Here is an 18,100-nt window from a genome sequence, read left to right on the forward strand (position 1 = left end):
AGAATACAACTGAGCAATAAAAAGGAGTAACTACCAATACACAAAACAACCTGGATGAATCTCCAGAGAATTATGGTGGATGAAAAAAAAGCTAACTCCAAAATTGCATGTACGATATGACTCAATTTATATAACATTCCTGAAGCGACATTACGGAAATGGGAAACAGATTAGCTGGCTGTCAGGGGTTACAGAGTAGAGTGGGAGGGAAGTAGATGTGGCTATAAGGCGGGATCCTTGTGACGATGGAAATGTACTAGATCGTTATAATCTAAGTGTTAATTTTCTGGTTGTGATATTGCACTATAGTTTTGTAAGATGTTACCACTGGGGGAAACTGGGTAAAGGGCCCATGTTATTTCTCTGTATTGTTTCTTAAAACTGCATGTAAATCTATACTTATCTCAAAATAAAGTTTAATTTTAAAATGCAATAAGGGTTAGATATCATTCACAACAGCTTTAAAAATTTTTTTAAACTGTAAAATATTTAGGAATAAACCAGGAAGACCCAAGATCTCCACAGGTAGAGGGGGGAACACAGGAGGGCACAGACGATGATTTAAATAAACAGAAACAGTTCATGCTGTCAAGTTACCACCAATTCATCTATAATTCACTGCAATCACAATTAAAATTCCAGGTGAATTTTTAAAAGAAATCTAAGAGTAAAGTTCATGTGGGAAAATAAAAGTCCTTGGAAGGCTAACTCATTCTTGAAAAATGGGAAAAAGGAAGTCCTTGTCCTACCAGATATTAAGACAAACTGCACATGCAGAGTAATAAATATAGTATGGTATCTGCTCAAGAACAAAGAGAACAATGAAGGAAAAAAGAGACCCAAGACACAGAAACTCAACCTACAATAAAAGTGGCACTACAAAAATCAAATGGCTGAGGACTGTTTAGTGAACGGCACTAGTTCATTTTACAGAGAGGAAAAGCCTCCCGGTATTTAACACCACATACTAACACGGAGTCTAGGCAGACTAAACACGTAAATGTGAAAGAAAAAGAACAGGAAGTTATAAAGAAGACATTCACTGAGAAGATTAGTAAACAGCTGAAATACTGGAAATAGATATTTGAACTTTTAAAGATCAACAGGGAATTTATATCTAGAATATGTAAATCATTAAGAAAAAGAAACTACCACTGAGACATGGGTAGAATCTATGAAGAGGAGTTTACAGTAGATGAAATCTAAATGGCAAACAACCACATGAGGGTCTCAAACTTACTAACAACCAGAAGATGCATATTAAACAAAAGATATATTTATTTTTACCCACTAGACTAGTGAAAATTAGAAAGATGGATAATGCCAAGTTTGGCAAGCTTATAGGAAAATGGGCATTGCTGATGAGTGTAGGCATTTTTTTAGAGCAATTTGACAATACTTGGCAAATTCAGCTTAAAATAGCTGATGATCCAGCAATGCTGTGTGAGGTCTGTTTTCCAAAGAAGTCTTAGGTCTACAGCGATGCATATTAGGATGTCACTGCAGTGGTATTTGTGGTGACAATGAGTTGCAGGCAGAGTACACAATGGGAATGGGTATAAAAAATGTGATGGTTTCATACCACAGAGTACAGAGAACTAGGTATACACATAGCACAGAGATATATCTTGAGAACAGAGCTCTACTACCACAAAATCAGAGTTATCCAGATATCATGTGCCTTCTGATGGAAGAAGACAGCAGGAGGTAGTTCTGTAAAATCAAAACCAAAACCTGAATCAGAATGCAGTTCGAGCTAACAATTTACAGGAAATAGAGAGGGCAGAGTGGCAAACTACTCTACAAAGAGATGATCAACACATTTCAGACCTTGGAGACAGAGAGTGGCTCCTCAACAAACAATTACAAAGAAAAGAGAGGGAGATGGAAGGAAACTTAGAGATTATAAGGCATTTGGGCCAATTGCAATGCATGGATCCAATCTAGATCCTGACTTAAACAAAAAGCACTGATGACATTTATGAGACAATTGAAACACCAATTTGATAGTAGCAAACTACTGCTAAAATGTTTTCACTGTAACAATGGTAACTTATTTACATTTTAAAGAGTCCCTATCTTTTTAACATAAACATGTTAAAATATATATGGATGAAATGACTTATCATTTGGGATTTGCTTCATGATACAGGAAAAGGGAAGAGTACAAATGAAACAATATTGGCCACAAAGTGGTAATTGTTGATATTTGGTTATGTGGATATGGAGGTTATACTGTTCTACCTTCCTATTTCCAAAATATAAAGTATTTTATAAAAACCACATAGTGTTTAGTGAAAAAAGCCAAACAGAATGAGATACAAAATATGTCACTGTTTAGAGAAACATAGAAGCATACAAAACAATACAAATGTTACAAAAGCACAAAGAGATACACATAAAATGCATTTGAAAGGTGGCCTAGGTAGGGAAAAGGGAATGGGAGTGAGAAATATACAGAAAAGAAAGAAAGAAAGAATAAAAGTGTTCACGTATCCTGAAGCAAGGAACATGTTCAACTTAACTCTCTGCTCTTTAAGTCTAAAAGCCAAAAGCAACCACCATCATCAAACATTAAACTGATACGTAAAGGGAGAGAAATGTTTACACTAGGTTACACAGGTTATGCAAGGAGATCCAACCAGTCCATTCTGAAGGAGATCAGCCCTGGGTGTTCATTGGAAGGAATGATGCTAAAAGCTGAAACTCCAGTACTTTGGCCCCCTCATGGGAAGAGTTGACTCATTGGAAAAGACTCTGATGCTGGGAAGGATAGGGGGCAGGAGGAGAAGGGGACGACAGAGGATGAGATGGCTGGATGGCATCACCGACTCGATGGACGTGAGTCTGAGTGAACTCCGGGAGTTGGTGATGGACAGGGAGGCCTGGAGTGCTGCGATTCATGGGGTCGCAAAGAGTAGGACACGACTGAGCGACTGCACTGAGCTGAACTGAACTGATGCAGAAAGAAAATATATGTGAGACTGAAAATACGTTGCAAATTTCACAATGGTAAATGTAACTTATTGCAGCAGAGTAAAAATGATGTCTGTTGCGTAAAAAAATTTTACGATAATTAGTCAGTGTCAAGTCAGTGAAGTTGCTCAGTCATGTCTGACTCTTTGTGACCCCATGGACTGTAGCCTATCAGGCTCCTCCATCCATGGGATTTTCCAGGCAAGAGTGCTGGAGTGGATTGCCATTTCCTTCTCTAGGGGATCTTCCTGACCCGGGAATCGAACCCGGTCTCCCACATTGCAGGCAGACGCTTTACCATCTGAGCCAACAGGGAAGCCAAGTGGATAATATTAAGACATATGTTCAACAAACACACAGTGAATTTTATAAGAAGCTTCTTCCTAAAGTCAAAAATGAATCAAGAAAATTCGTTGTCTGAAATCTGAATTAAATGTTCAACAAACATTTTAAATTGATTTTTACCAAATATGAGCCTATATTTGGTCAGCTATAAAATGATTTGGATTTCTGCACAAAAACAAAAATGTTTTTAGATGGAGAGATGGTAAAGGAAATTATTTTATCTATGGAAGTTTTGTTTAAAATTATGAAGAGAAAAAAGTATTCTACAGAAGTGAAAGATCTTCAATTAAGACCTAAACAACTGCCTATAGATTATAAGACCTTTCAAATAATATAAAAAATGTGTTGATTCAAAATTTGAAAAATTTCAAGTAGTTATCTTTAACTTTAGACAAATAGTACAATATGGGAGATAATGTTCAACGAAAACTTTAATAGTAAACTTAATGAAATCTAAATGCAGATCAAGTATTTCTAATGTAAATTTAGCATTTAAATTGAAATGTGCTGTAAATTTAAAATACACATTGGATTTCAAATATTTTCTATGAATAAAAGAACGTAAAGCATCTCATTAATAATCTTGGAATACTATGTGTTGAAATAATACTTTAAATATACTGAGTTAAATAAAATATTAATTAATATTATTAAAATTAATTTTACATGTTTCTACTTTTTAAAATAAGGGTACTAACAGATTTAAAATTACATATGTGGCTCCCAATATATTCCTTTCAGACATTAATATAGAGGATACAAAGATAGTTCTTGACCACAAGCAACTTACCATCTGTGGGAGACAGGAAGACTAGAAAAGAAAGAACTATCCAGGGAGAGTTGTTGATGAATCAATAAAAACTCATCACAACTAATCAGAGAAAAAATTCAAAAGATAAAATCTAGTGGCCCAATTACAAATCATAATCACCAGCGATGGTCTGCATATAAAGGAATCAAATTCACTATTGGGCCTTCAAGTATTTGAAGTCTTCAAGAATACAATCTAATTACTTTGAAGTTGTAGTAATAAACATTTAATTTCTCAAAGTATGATCCCACTGGAGGTTCAAGATGATTTTAAGTGATATGAAACAAATATTATTTATTTACTTTGTATTAACTAGCACTTGTTTATTTTAATATGTATTAAAATATATAATGAATAAAATAATTTGTATATTAGGAAAAATGTAATAATCAAATTAGACCCATGATTTCATACCATTATGTGATGTTTCCTTACAAAAGAAAATTATTAAAATGAAAGACTTGATTTTAAAAATATTAAGTAAATAACAGTATAGGTGTTAATACGGAAAAGGCAAAAGTTATAAAGGTTTTTCCTTTAAGCAATCTTTAAAGATAGATTTTTGATAGGAAAACCCTCTAAAATATTTAATCAGGATTTTATCAATTATTTATAGCCTGATAAATAGGTTGTTGAAAAACTACTGTCTTAAATTATCTGAGATAAATGTGAAATTATCCTAAAGGTGCTAACGAAAACCACTCAGTGACTTTAAGTATACTTACCTTCAGTAGGTTCAGTTCAGTCGCACAGTCATGTCCGACTCTCTGCGACCCCATGAATCGCAGCACGAAGGCTTCCCTGTCCATCATGAACTGCCAGACTTCACTCAAACTCATGTTCATCAAGTCGGTGATGCCATCCAGCCATCTCATCCTCTGTCATCCCCTTCTCGTCCTGCCCCCAGTCCCTCCCAGCATCAGAGTTTTTTCCGATGAGTGCACTCTTTGCAGGACGTGGCCAAAGTATTGGAGTTTCAGCTTTAGCATCAGTCCTTCCAAAGAACACCCAGGACTGATTTCCTTCAGAATGGACTGGTTGGATCTCCTTGCAGTCCAAGGGACTCTCAAGTCTTCTCCAACACCACAGTTCAAAAGCATCAATTCTTCAGCGCTCAGCTTTCTTCATAGTCCAACTCTCACATCCATACATGACCACTGGAAAAACCATAGCCTTGACTAGACGGACCTTTGTTGGCAAAGTAATGTCTCTGCTTTTCGATATGCTACCTAGGTTGGTCATAACTTTCCTTCCAAGGAGTAAGCATCTTTTAATTTCATGGCTGCAATCACCATCTGCAGTGATTTTGGAGCCCCCCCAAAATAAAGTCTGCCACTGTCTACTGTTGCCCCATCTATTTCCCATGTAGTGATGGGACCAGATGCCATGATCTTCATTTTCTGAATGTTGAGCTTTAAGCCAACTTTTTCACTCTCCTCTTTCATTTTCATCAAGAGGCTCTTTAGTTCCTCTTCACTTTCTGCCATAAGGGTGGTGTCATCTGCACTGAGGTTATTGATATTTCTCCCAGCAATCTTGATTCCAGCTTGTGTTTCTTCCAGTCCAATGTTTCTCATGATGTACTCTGCACAGAAGTTAAATAAGCAGGGTGACAATATACAGCCTTGACATACTCCTTTTCCTATTTGGAGCCAGTCTGTTGTTTCATGTCTAGTTCTAACTGTTGCTTCCTGACCTGCATACAGATTTCTCAAGAGGCAGGTCAGGTGGTCTGGTATTCCCATCTCTTTCAGAATTTTCCAGTTTATTGTGATCCACACAGTCAAAGGCTTTGGCATAGTCAATAAAGCAGAAAGAGATGTTTTTCTGGAACTCTCTTGCTTTTTCCATGATCCAGCGGATGTTGGCAATTTGATCTCTGGTTCCTCTGCCTTTTCTAAAACCAGCTTGAACATCTGGAAGTTCACGGTTCACGTATTGCTGAAGCCTGGCTTGGAGAATTTTGAGCATTACTTTACTAGTGTGTGAGATAAGTGCAACTGTGCAGTAGGTTGAGCATTCTTTGGCACTGTCTTTCTTTGGGATTGGAATGAAAACTGACCTTTTCCAGTCCTGTGGCCACTGCTGAGTTTTCCAAATTTGCTGACATATGATGCTTTCTAAGGCCCACTTGACTTCACATTCCAGGATGTCTGGTTCTAGGTGAGTGATCACACCATCATGATTATCTGGGTCATGAAGATCTTTTTTGTACAGTTCTTCTGTGTATTCTTGCCATGTCTTAATATCTTCTGCTTCTGTTAGGTCCATACCATTTCTGTCCTTTATCGAGCCCATCTTTGCATGAAATGTTCCCTTTGTATCTCTAATTTTCTTGAAGAGATCTCTAGTCTTTCCCATTCTGTTGTTTTCCTCTATTTCTTTGCATTGATTGCTGAGGAAGGTCTTATCTCTCCTTGCTATTCTTTGGAACTCTGCATTCAGATACTTATATCTTTCCTTTTTGCTTCTCTTCTTTTCACAGCTATTTGTAAGGCCTCCTCAGACAACCATTTTACCTTTTTGCATTTCTTTTCCATGACGATGGTCTTGATCCCTGTCTCCTGTACAATGTCAGGAACCTCTGTCCATAGTTCATCAGGCACTCTATCTATCAGATCTAGTCCCTTACATCTATTTCTCACTTCCACTGTATAATCATAAGGGATTTAGTTTAGGTCATACCTGAATGGTCTAGTGGTTTTCCCTACTTTCTTCAATTTAAGTCTGAATTTGGCAATAAGGAGTTCATGATCTGAGCCACAGTCAGCTCCCAGTCTTTTTGCTGGCTGTATAGAGCTTCTCCACCTTTGGCTGCAAAGAATATAATCAATCTGATTTCGGTGTTGACCATCTGGTGATGTCCATGTGTAGAGGGTTCTCTTGTGTTGTTGGAAGAAGGTGTTTGCTATGACCAGTGTGTTCTCTTGGCAAAACCCTATTAGCCTTTGCCCTACTTCATTCCGTATTCCAAGGCCAAATTTGCCTGTTACCCCAGGTGTTCCTTGACTTCCTACTTTTGCATTCCAGTCCCCTATAATGAAAAGGACATCTTTTTGGGGTGTTAGTTCTAAAAGGTCTTGTAGGTCTTCACAGAACCGTTCAACTTCAGCTTCTTCAGCATTACTGGTTGGGGCATAGGCTTGGATTACTGTGATATTGAATGGTTTGCCTTGAAATGAAGTGGCTCAGATGGTAAAGCATCTGCCTACAATGTGGGAGACCCGAGTGCAATCCCTGGGTTGGGAAGATTTCCTGGAGAAGGGAATGGCAACCCACTCCAGTATTCTTGCCGCCCCCCCCCCAAAATATTTACCTTAATAACCTACAAAAGCTCCGTCGATAACTCAGCCGCTGGCTAGCGGCAGCAACACTGGGAGGAAGAGGTGGCCGAGGTGGGAAGTAAGCTAGAGTTGCAGAAAATAGTAAGCAGACACCTCCAAATTCTGAAAAACAAAACAAAAAAGGTAAAATGTTAATCAGATAACACAAAAAGTTCAACATTTCAAGTATTTAACAAATATTTATTAAGCATCATTGCAGCTTTAGATATATTGCTGTTGTTGCTCGGTCACTCAGTCGTGTCCAGTTCTTTGCAATCCCATGGACCGTAGCATGCAAGGCTTCCCTGTCCTTCACCATCTCCTGGAATTTGCTCAAACTCATGTCCATTGAGTCCGTGAAGCCATTCAACCATCTCGTCCTCTGTTGTCCCCTTCTCCTCCTGCCTTCAATCTTTCCCAGCATCAGGGTCTTTTCCAATGGGTCGACTCTTCCTATCAGATGGCCAAAGTATTTCCGCTTCAGGATCAGTCTTTCCAATGAATATTCAGGGTTGATTTCTCTTAAGACTGACTGGTTTGATAATCCTGCAGTCCAAGGGACTCTCAAGAGTCTTTTCCAGCACCACAGTTCGAAAGTATCAATTCTTTAGCACTCAGTCTTCTTTATGGTCCAACTCTCACATCTGTACATGACTACTGGAAAAACCATAGCCTTGACTATGTGGACCTTTGTCGATAAAGTTAATATCTCTGCTTTTTAATACACTGTCTAGGTTAATCATAGCTCTTCTTCAAAGGAGCAAGTGTCTTTTAATTTCATGGCTGCAGTCACCATCTGCAATGATTTTTGGAGCCCAAGAAAATAAAGTCTGTCAGTTTCCATCGTTTCCCCATCTATTTGCCATGAAGTGATGGGACCAGGTATCATGATCTTCGTTTTCTGAATGTTGAGTTTTAAGCCTGTTTTTGACTCTCTTCTTTCACCTTCATCAAGAGACTCTTTAGTTCCTCTTCGTTTTCTGCCATAAGGGTGATGTCATCTGCATATCTGAGGTTAATCTCTCTCCCAACAATCTTGATTTCAGCTTGAGCTTCATCCGGCCCAGCATTTTGCATGATGTCCTCTGCATGCAAGTTAAATAAGCTGGGTGACAATATACATATATAGATATATCTATAAACATATATACAGATAAATACAGATAAGCAAATAGTTATACACAGATAAGTAAAATATAGTACTTGCCTAGACAAAACAGCTCAGACTTGTGAGAAAGATTGACATGCAAAGATATAACTTTCAGCAGGTAAGAAGTCATACAAGGAAATAAGTATGGCAGACTTATGGTATGGTACACTACATAAAAAGAGGATTGAAGCAGTAAACAAATGTTACTCTGTGGAGAAAACCCATTAAAAGCCAACATTATTATCTATCAGAGATCTTTAAACAGGCCTAGGATGATTGTTTTATAAGCATGGTCCTCAAAAATAAAGACTAGGCTAGAAAATTAGTAAGACTAGGACAGGAAAAGGTTTGTTTGATCAATGGTAGGATATACTAATACTTTGTGTAGAAGAGAAAATAGTTCTTAATACATAGGCTTTACAGAAAATCTGAACAAGGCAGGGAAGCATCCAAAAAAAAAAAAAAGAAACCAAGAGACAGCAAAAGTTAACAAACACAAGACTAGATAATGTAGGCTATTAAACAATCAAAGGGCTTCCCTTGTGGGTCAGTGGTAAAGAATCTGCTTGCAATGCAGGAGCCACAAGAGATGCAAGTTTGATCTCTGGGTTGGGAAGATCCCCCAGAGAAGGGCATGGCAACCCACTTAGGTATTCTTGTCTGGAGAATCCCATAGACAATGGAGCTTGGTAGGTTACAGTTCACAGGGTCACAAAGAGTCAGACATGACTTAGCACACACATGCTCATCAAACAATGAAAAGTACAATGAACAACTGATCAGTCTTAGCTTGGGCACCATTATAGAAGGAAAAGTTCCTAGGACTCCTGAGCTTCCCCTCCAGAATTCTGGCACATGGAAGTCCCAGCTTTTAACTGTGCTCAATTTAGTAGAAAAGCATGACTCTAATAGAAAAGTCAGGAAACCCTGGCGTATAGACCAGTATATCCCATTAATTAACTTATAAACTGAATGAATTCCTTACTCTTTCTGGGTCAATAAAGGGATAGACTAAGTGATTTCTAGATGTTCTTTCAGTAGGATAATTCTAACTCCAGGGCCATACTCTTAGCAAAACAGTAAAATATTTCTATAAGACACTAACCACAAGCAATGTCTTTATTTTTTAGCAATTTTAGGAACAAATTTAATGCATTGTTTTAATTTACAGTCCTTTTAATTATGAGTAAAAATGAATAAGCATCTTCCATATGCTTAGTGGCCATTTGTATTTCTTCTGTGATTGCCTTATTTGTATTCTTTGTCCATCTTTCTACTAGCATTTTTTAAACAGCTTCACTGAGATATAATTCATAAGATATAGAATTCACACATTTAAAGTGCATAATTCAATGAGTTTTACAATCATCACCACAGGTTTAAACTTTTCCATCATCCTCCAAAGAAACTCTGTCAGTGAGCTCAGTCGCTCAGTCGTGTCTGACTCTTTGCGACCCCCAAAACTGCAGCACGCCAGGCTTCCCTGTCCATCACCAACTCCAAGAGCCTGCTCAAACTTATGTCCATCGAGCCGGTGATGCCATCCAACCATCTCATCCTCTGTCATCCCCTTCTCCTCCTGCCTTCAATCATTCCCAGCATCAGGGTCTTTTCCAATTAGTCAGCTCTTCATATTAGGTGGCCAAAGTATTGGAGTGTCAGCCTCAACATCAGTCCTTCCAATGAATATGCAGGACTAATTTCCTTTAGGACGGACTGGTTGGATCTCTTTGTAATCCAAGGGACTCTCAAGAGTCTTCTCCAGTACCACAGTTCAAAAGCATCAATTCTTCAGTGCTCAGCTTTCTTTAGAGTGCAACTCTCACATCTATACATGACTACTGAAAACCATACCTTGACTAGATGAACCTTTGTTGGTAAAGTAATATCTCTGTTTTTTAATATGCTGTCTAGGTTGGTCATAGCTTTTCTTACAAGTAGCAAGAGTCTTTTAATTTCATGGCTGCAGAGCCCATCTGCAGTGATTCTGGAGGCCCCCAAAATAAAGTCTCTCACTGTTTCCATTGTTTCCCCAACTGTGTACCATGAAGGGATGGGACCAGATGCCATGATCTTAGTTTTCAGAATATTGAGTTTTAAGCCAATTTTTTCACTCTCCTCTTTCACTTTCATCAAGAAGCTCTTTAGCTCTCCTTTGCTTTCTGCCATAAGGGTGGTGTCATCTGCATTATCTGAGGTTGTTGATATTTCTTCCAGCAATCTTGATTGCAGCTTCTGCATCATCTGGCCCACCATTTCACATGATGTACTCTGCATGTAAGTTAAATAAGCAGGGTGACAATATACAGCCTTGACATACTCCTTTCCTGATTTGGAACCAGTCTGCTGTTCCATGTCCAGTTCTAATTGTTGCTTCTTGACCTGCATACAGATTTCTCAAGAGGCAGGTACGGTGGTCTGGTATTCCCATCTCTTTAAAAAATTTCCAGTTTGTTGTGATCCACACAGTCAAAGGCTTTGCTGTATTCAATAAAGCAGAAATAGATGTTTTTCTGGAACTCGCTTAATTTTTTGATGATCCAGTGGATGTTGGCGATTTGATCTCTGGTTCCTCTGCTTTTCCTAAATCCAGCTTGAACACCTGGAATTTCACAGTTCATGTACTACTGATGCCTGGCTTGGAGAATTTTGAGCATTACTTTACTAGTGTGTGAGATGAGTGCAACTGTGTAGTAGTTTGAATGTTCTTTGGCATTGCTTTCTTTGGGATTGGAATGAAAACTGATCATTTCTAGTCCTGTGGCCACTGCTGAGTTTTCCAAATTTACTGGCATATTGAGTACAGCACTTTCACAGCATCATCTTTTAGGATTTGAAAGAGCTCAACTGGAATTCCATCACCTCCACTAGCTTTATTCGTAGTGATGCTTCCTAAGGCCCACTTGACTTCACATTCCAGGATGTCTGGTTCTAGGTGAGTGATCACACCATCCTGATTATCTGGGTCGTGAAGATCTTTTTTGTACAGTTCTTCTATGTATTCTTGCCACCTCTTCTTAATATCTTCTGCTTCTGTTAGGTCCATACCATTTCTGTCCTTTATCGGGCCCATCTTTGCATGAAATGTTCCCTTGGTATCTCTGATTTTCTTGAAGAGATCTCTAGTCTTTCCCATTCTGTTCTTTCCCTCTATATTTCTTTGTATTGATCGCTGAGGAGGGTCTTCTTATCTCTCCTTGCTGTGCTTTGGAACTCTGTATTTAGATGCTTATATCTTTCCTTTTCTCCTTTGCTTTTCGCTTCTCTTCTTTTCACAGCTATTTGTAAGGCACAAAATTCTCTGAGCCAGGCTTCAGCAATATGTGAACCATGAAATTCGAGATGTTTAAGCTGATTTTAGAAAAGGCAGAGGAACCAGAAATCAAATTGCCAACATCCGCTGGATCATGGAAAAAGCAAGAGAGTTCCAGAAAAACATCTATTTCTGCTCTATTGACTATGCCAAAACCTTTGACTGTGTGATTCACAATAAACTGGAAAATTCTGAAAGAGATGGGAATACCAGACCACCTGACCTGCCTCTTGAGAAACCTATATGCAGGTCAGGAAGCAACAGTTAGAACTGGACATGGAACACTAGACTGGTTCCAAATAGGAAAAGGAGTATGTCAAGGCTGTATATTGTCATCTTGCTTATTTAACTTCTATGCAGAGTACATCATGAGAAACGCTAGACTGGAAGAAGCACAAGCTGGAATCAAGATTGCCAAGAGAAATATCAATAACCTCAGATATGCAGATGACACCACCCTTATGGCAGAAAGTGAAGAGGAACTAAATAGCCTCTTGATGAAAGTGAAAGAGGAGAATGAAAAAGTTGGCTTAAAGCTCAACATTCAGAAAATGAAGATCATGGCATCCGGTCCCATCACTACATGGGAAATAGATGGAGAAACGGCAGACAGTGTCAGACTTTATTTTGGGGGGCTCCAAAATCACTGCAGATGGTGATTGCAGCCATGAAATTAAAAGATGCTTACTCCTTGGACGGAAAGTTATGACCAACCTAGATAGCATATTCAAAAACAGAGACATTACTTTGCCAACAAAGGTCCGTCTAGTCAAGGCTATGGTTTTTCCAGCGGTCATGTATGGATGTGAGAGCTGGACTGTGAAGAAAGCCGAGCACCAAAGATTTGATGCTTTTGAACTGTGGTGTTGGAGAAGACTCTTGAGAGTCCCTTGGACTGCAAGGAGATCCAATCAGTCCATCCTAAAGGGGATCAGTCCTAGGTGTTCATTGGAAGGATTGATGTTAAAGCTGAAACTCCAATACTTTGGCTACCTCATGCAAAGAGTTGACTCACTGGAAAAGACCCTGATGCTGGGAGGGATTGGGGGCAGGAGAAGGGGATGACAGAGGATGAGATGGCTGGATGGTGTCACCAACTCGATGGACAGGAGTTTGAGTGAACTCCAGGAGTTGGTGATGGACAGGGAGGCCTGGCGTGCTGCAATTCATGGAGCAGCAAAGAGTTGGACATGACTGAGCGACTGAACTGAACTGATGCCCGAGTGGTCTAGTGACTTTCCCTAGTTTCTTCAATTTAGGTCTGAATTTCACAATAAAGAGTTCATGATCCGAGCCACAGTCAGCTCCCAGTCTTGTTTTTTTCTGCCTGTATAGAGCCTCTTCATCTTTGGCTGCAAATAACATAATCAATCTGATTTGGGTATTGACTATCTGGTGATGTCCATGTGTACAGTCTTCTCTTGTGTTGTTGGAAGAGGGTGTTTGATATGATCAGTGTGTTCTCTTGGCAAAACTCTGTTAGCCTTTGACCCGCTTCGTTTTGTACTCCAAAGCCAAATATTACTCCAGGTGTCTCTTGACTTCCTACTTTTGCATTCCAGTCCCCTATAAAGAAGAGAACATCTTTTTTGGGTGCTAATTCTAGAAGGTCTTTAGGTCTTCACAAAACCATTCAACTTCAGCTTTTTCAGCATTACTGGTCAGGGCATAGACTTGGATTACTGTGATACTGAATAATTTCCCAGCCCTATGCAATCATTAATCTTCTTTCAATCTCTATGGATTTCAGTACTGTGGACATTTCTTACAAATGGAATCTCATAACATGTAGTCTTTTGTGATTGGCTTCTTTTACTTAGCTTATTGTTTTCAAGATTCACTTATGTTGGAGCAGTACTTTATATTTTTTGCCAAATAGTATTCCATTGAATGGATATATCACATTTTAAAATCCACTTAGTTAACTGACATTTGGATTGTTTCTACTTTTTGACTATAATGAATATAGTTACTCTGAATATTTGTGTACAAATCTCTGCATGGATGTATGTTTTCATCTCTTTAGGCATATACCTGGAAATGGAACTGGTGGGTCATATGGTAATCTATGTCTAACATTTTGAGAAACTGCCAAACTATTTCCAAAGTGGTTGTACCCTTTTATATTTCTACCAGCAATGTATGAGGGTTCCAATTTCTCCACTTTCTCATCAACACTTGTTACTGTATTTTCCATTTTATTGATTATAGTCACCCTACTAGGTTGTAAAGTTTATCGCGTTACAGTTTTGATTTGCATTTTCCTAATGACTAATGACAATGAATATCTTTTCATGTGCTTGTTGGCCATTTGTATATCTTCTTTGGAGAAATGTCTATTTCAAGTCTTTTGCCCATTTGTTAATCAAACTGACTTTTTGTTGCTGGATTCTAAGAGTTTTTTTAAAATATATTCTGGATACAAGTTCCTTATCAGATATATGATTTACAATTATTTTCTCCCACTCTGTGGGTTGTCTTGTCGTTTTGTTGATGGTATCTTTTGAAGCACAAGATTTTAGTTTTAATGAAATCCAATTTTTCTATTTTTCTCTTTTGCCATTTGTACTCTCGGTGTCCTTTTTAAAAAGGATTCACCTAACCCAAGTCATGAACACTTATGCCTATGTTTTCTTCTAAGAGTTTATAATTTTAGTTCTTACATTTAGGTTTATGATCTATTTTGAGTTAATTTTTATACATGGGGAAAGGAAGGGATTCAAATTGATTCTTTTGCATGTGGCTATCCAGTTATTTTTTGGGGCTCCAAAATCACTGCAGATGGTGACTGCAGCCATGAAATTAAAAGACACTTACTCCTTGGAAGGAAAGTTATGACCAACCTAGATAGTATATTAAAAAGCAGAGACATTACTTTGCCATCAAAGTTCATCTAGTCAAGGCTATGGTTTTTCCAGTGGTCATGTATGGATGTGAGAGTTGGACTGTGAAGAAAGCTGAGCGCCGAAGAATTGATGCTTTTGAACTGTGGTGTTGGAGAAGACTCTTGAGAGTCCCTTGGACTGCAAGGAGATCCAACCAGTCCATTCTGAAGGAGATCAGCCCTGGGTGTTCATTAGAAGGACTGATGCTGAAGCTGAAACTCCAATACTTTGGCCACCTCATGAGAAGAGTCGGCTCATTGGAAAAAACCCTGATGCTGGGAGGGATTGGGGGCAGGAGAAGAAGGGGACGACAGAGGATGAGATGGCTGGATGGCATCACTGACTCGACGGACATGAGTTTGGGTAAACTCCGGGAGTTGGTGATAGACAGGGAAGCCTGGCATGTTGCGATTCATGGGGTCGAAAAGTCGGACATGACTGAGCGACTGAACTGAACTGAACTGATCCAGTTATTCCAGTATCACTTTTCTTTTCCCTTTGAATTGGGTTGGTCCTGTTGTCAAAAGTCAATTGACTATAATATGAAGTTGAAAAGTCATTTCACTGTAAATGTAATGGTTTATTTTTTTGGAATCTCATTTCTGTTCTGTTGACTTATATGTCTGTCATTATACCAGTATCATGCTGTCTTGATCAGTGCAGCTTTGTAGTAAGTTCTGAAACTGGGAATTGTGAGTTCTCCAATGTTATTCCTTTTCAAGGCTGTTTTAGCTATTCTGAGTCCCTTGCATTTCCATACAAATTTTAGTATGTTTGTCAATTTCTGTAACAAAAGCAGCTAAATATTAATTGAGATTGCATTTAATTTGTAGATACATGTGGGTAGTATTACCATCTTCAATATTAAAACTTCCACCACATGAACAGGATGTCTTTCCATTTCTTTAGGTCTTCCAACAGTGCCTTATAGTCTTCAGAGTGCTAGTTTTACGCTTATTTTATTAAATTTATTCCTGAATATTTTATTCTTTTTTGAGGCTATTGCAAATGCACTGTTTTCCTAATTACATATTTGGACTGTTCATTACAAGTGTATAGAAGTACAGTTGATTTTTATATATTAACCTTGCATCCTAAAACTTTTTTTTTGTAGGATGAACTTGTTCGTTTTTGCTGAATTTGTTTTTTAGATCTATTAGTCTTTTTTAGTAATTTACAAAAGATTTTTATATACTCAAGATCATGCCATTTTCAACAGAGATAGTTTTACTTCCTCCTTTCTGATCTAGATGACTTTTACTTCTTTTTCTTACTCGGTGATCCTGTTCTCGGTGGGGGGGGTTGCGGGATGCATTTAGTCTTTGACCATTAAATATGATCTTATGTATGTGTTTTTCATGGATGCCCTAATATTACTAGGTTGAAGGAGTTCCTGTCTATTTCTAATTTGGGGATGTTTTTATCTTGAAAGGGTGCTGGATTTGTCAAATGCTTCCCCCCCCCCATCTATTAAGATGATCACATAGTTTTTCTCCTTTATTCTATTAACATATTATATTAATTGGATTTTGAATTTTAAACCAACTTATATTCCAGGAATAAAACCCATTTGGTGGTGGTGTATAATCCTTATTATGTTACTGGATTTGTTTGCTAGTATTTTGTTCAGGACTTATGTGCCTATGTGTATTGGTCTACAGCTTACTTACAATGTCTTTGTTTGCAATAATTTTAGTTTAAGAACCATTAATCTTTTAAGGTCATGATTCTAGGCAAACTATTTTTTCATGAAAGAAGGTTCATGGGACACGATCTCAGGAAAACAAATGGGAAAATATGAAAGCACTGAAGCAATAGCTGGAAGCTTTGAATAGGGATTTCTGCTTGACGGCCTGGGAATCATTCACCAGAGGATGTACAGCATTAATACATGCCCATTAGTGCCTAAAATCCAGTCATTTAAAAGACACAACAACTGCCTAAGCTTTCAATAAAAAGAAATGATATAACCAAAATAAAGTTCAACATTTGTTTTACCTACTTTTGGTTTTATTATTCTTACATTTCAGCTTCTTTCTTTAAAAGGAGTGAGTTGTCTACAGGGAGCTTTATTTACCATCACCACCTCTAATTTCACTTTTATCCCCTCCACATCAGATTTCTGAGATATAAGTTCCATCATATAGCTCTCTAGTGTAGCAGTGCCTGGAGTGTGGCCTTTGCCTACAACCTGGTGAACTTCAAACCCTTTACCTCTGCTTAGAAGGCTTGCGTGGCCTGACTTACCTCTCTAGTTCCATCTTTCACCACTCTCACCAGATCTAAGCCACTCTGGGCCTTCAGCTGCTTGATTGTAGCAGGCTCTCCCCTCTTACTGGAGGTTTCTCCTCCATGGTTCTCTCTCTCTGATCTGTTCTTCCTTCTGCCCATTATATTTGGCTAACGCTCTGTCATTCTATAGGTTCCAGATTAGATTATGTGCCTTCAGGAAGCTCTGTTTGACCTCCAAAATCTGGTTAGGTGCTTCTCCTCTGAGCAATCAAAGCAATTGTAGGTCTTTTGTTTCAGCCCTTAGCACCCTGTTTTACAGCTGCTTGTTTGTCTATATGCTTTGGGACACTAAGTTCTGTCTGGGCAGGAACTATGTTTACCTCAGTGCCTAGAACACTTAAAGATAGATAGGAGCTCAAAATATATTTGTTAAATTAATGAGTAAATACATGAACTAATACGAAGTTCATCTTAATCTGGTCCTTTACCTTTGCAGTCTCGTTTTCTGTCACTTGCTACCTACACCCAAACACATATTATACTACTCTCGTCACACAAAATTACATGCAGCTCCCTGGACATACTGAGCTCTCGTATACCTTCTCTGCCCTTCTATGAGGGACACCTTAACCCACTTGAACATTCAGTGAACACCTGTGAAGTTCTTAGTTTTAATTATCACATTCCTAGTGAAGTCTTTCCTGACTCCTCAACTTCTCCCCAAAGCCAGGTCAGTTAGGCTTCCCAAGCTCTGTATATCCTTATTTATATTGTAATGATCTCATCAGTGATCTTGCCAATTCCCAGTGCTTACCATGGTGTTTGGTACATGGTGAAACACTTACAAAAAGTTTTCTGAATGCAGAAGGAAATAATGAACAGGCATACAGGGAGAGGCAATATACTTGAGATTTAAGAGTGGACTAGGGCTTGAGTCTAAAATAAAGAGAAAGGACCTAAAAAATGTTTTGAAAGGTCAACATCCCTTATTAGTAGACTAAACATACAGAGAGTAGGAAATGAAAAGGAAAATCATGGGTGATCTACATTTAAGAAGTTAGAGAA

General features: G+C 38.4%; 1 protein-coding gene across 1 annotated transcript in view; it reads right to left on the reverse strand.

Annotated features, from left to right (window-relative positions):
- Positions 1 to 18,100, reverse strand: part of SLC49A4 (solute carrier family 49 member 4) — a 97,980-nt gene that overhangs the window by 43,325 nt on the left and 36,555 nt on the right. The window contains exon 4 of the mRNA XM_040250437.1: positions 7,449 to 7,578. Within this exon, the coding sequence (XP_040106371.1) occupies positions 7,449 to 7,578 (130 nt within the window). The remainder of the gene's footprint in view (positions 1 to 7,448; positions 7,579 to 18,100) is intronic.

Source organism: Oryx dammah, unplaced genomic scaffold (assembly GCF_014754425.2).
Source record: "Oryx dammah isolate SB20612 unplaced genomic scaffold, SCBI_Odam_1.1 HiC_scaffold_2, whole genome shotgun sequence".
Lineage (NCBI taxonomy): Eukaryota > Metazoa > Chordata > Mammalia > Artiodactyla > Bovidae > Oryx > Oryx dammah.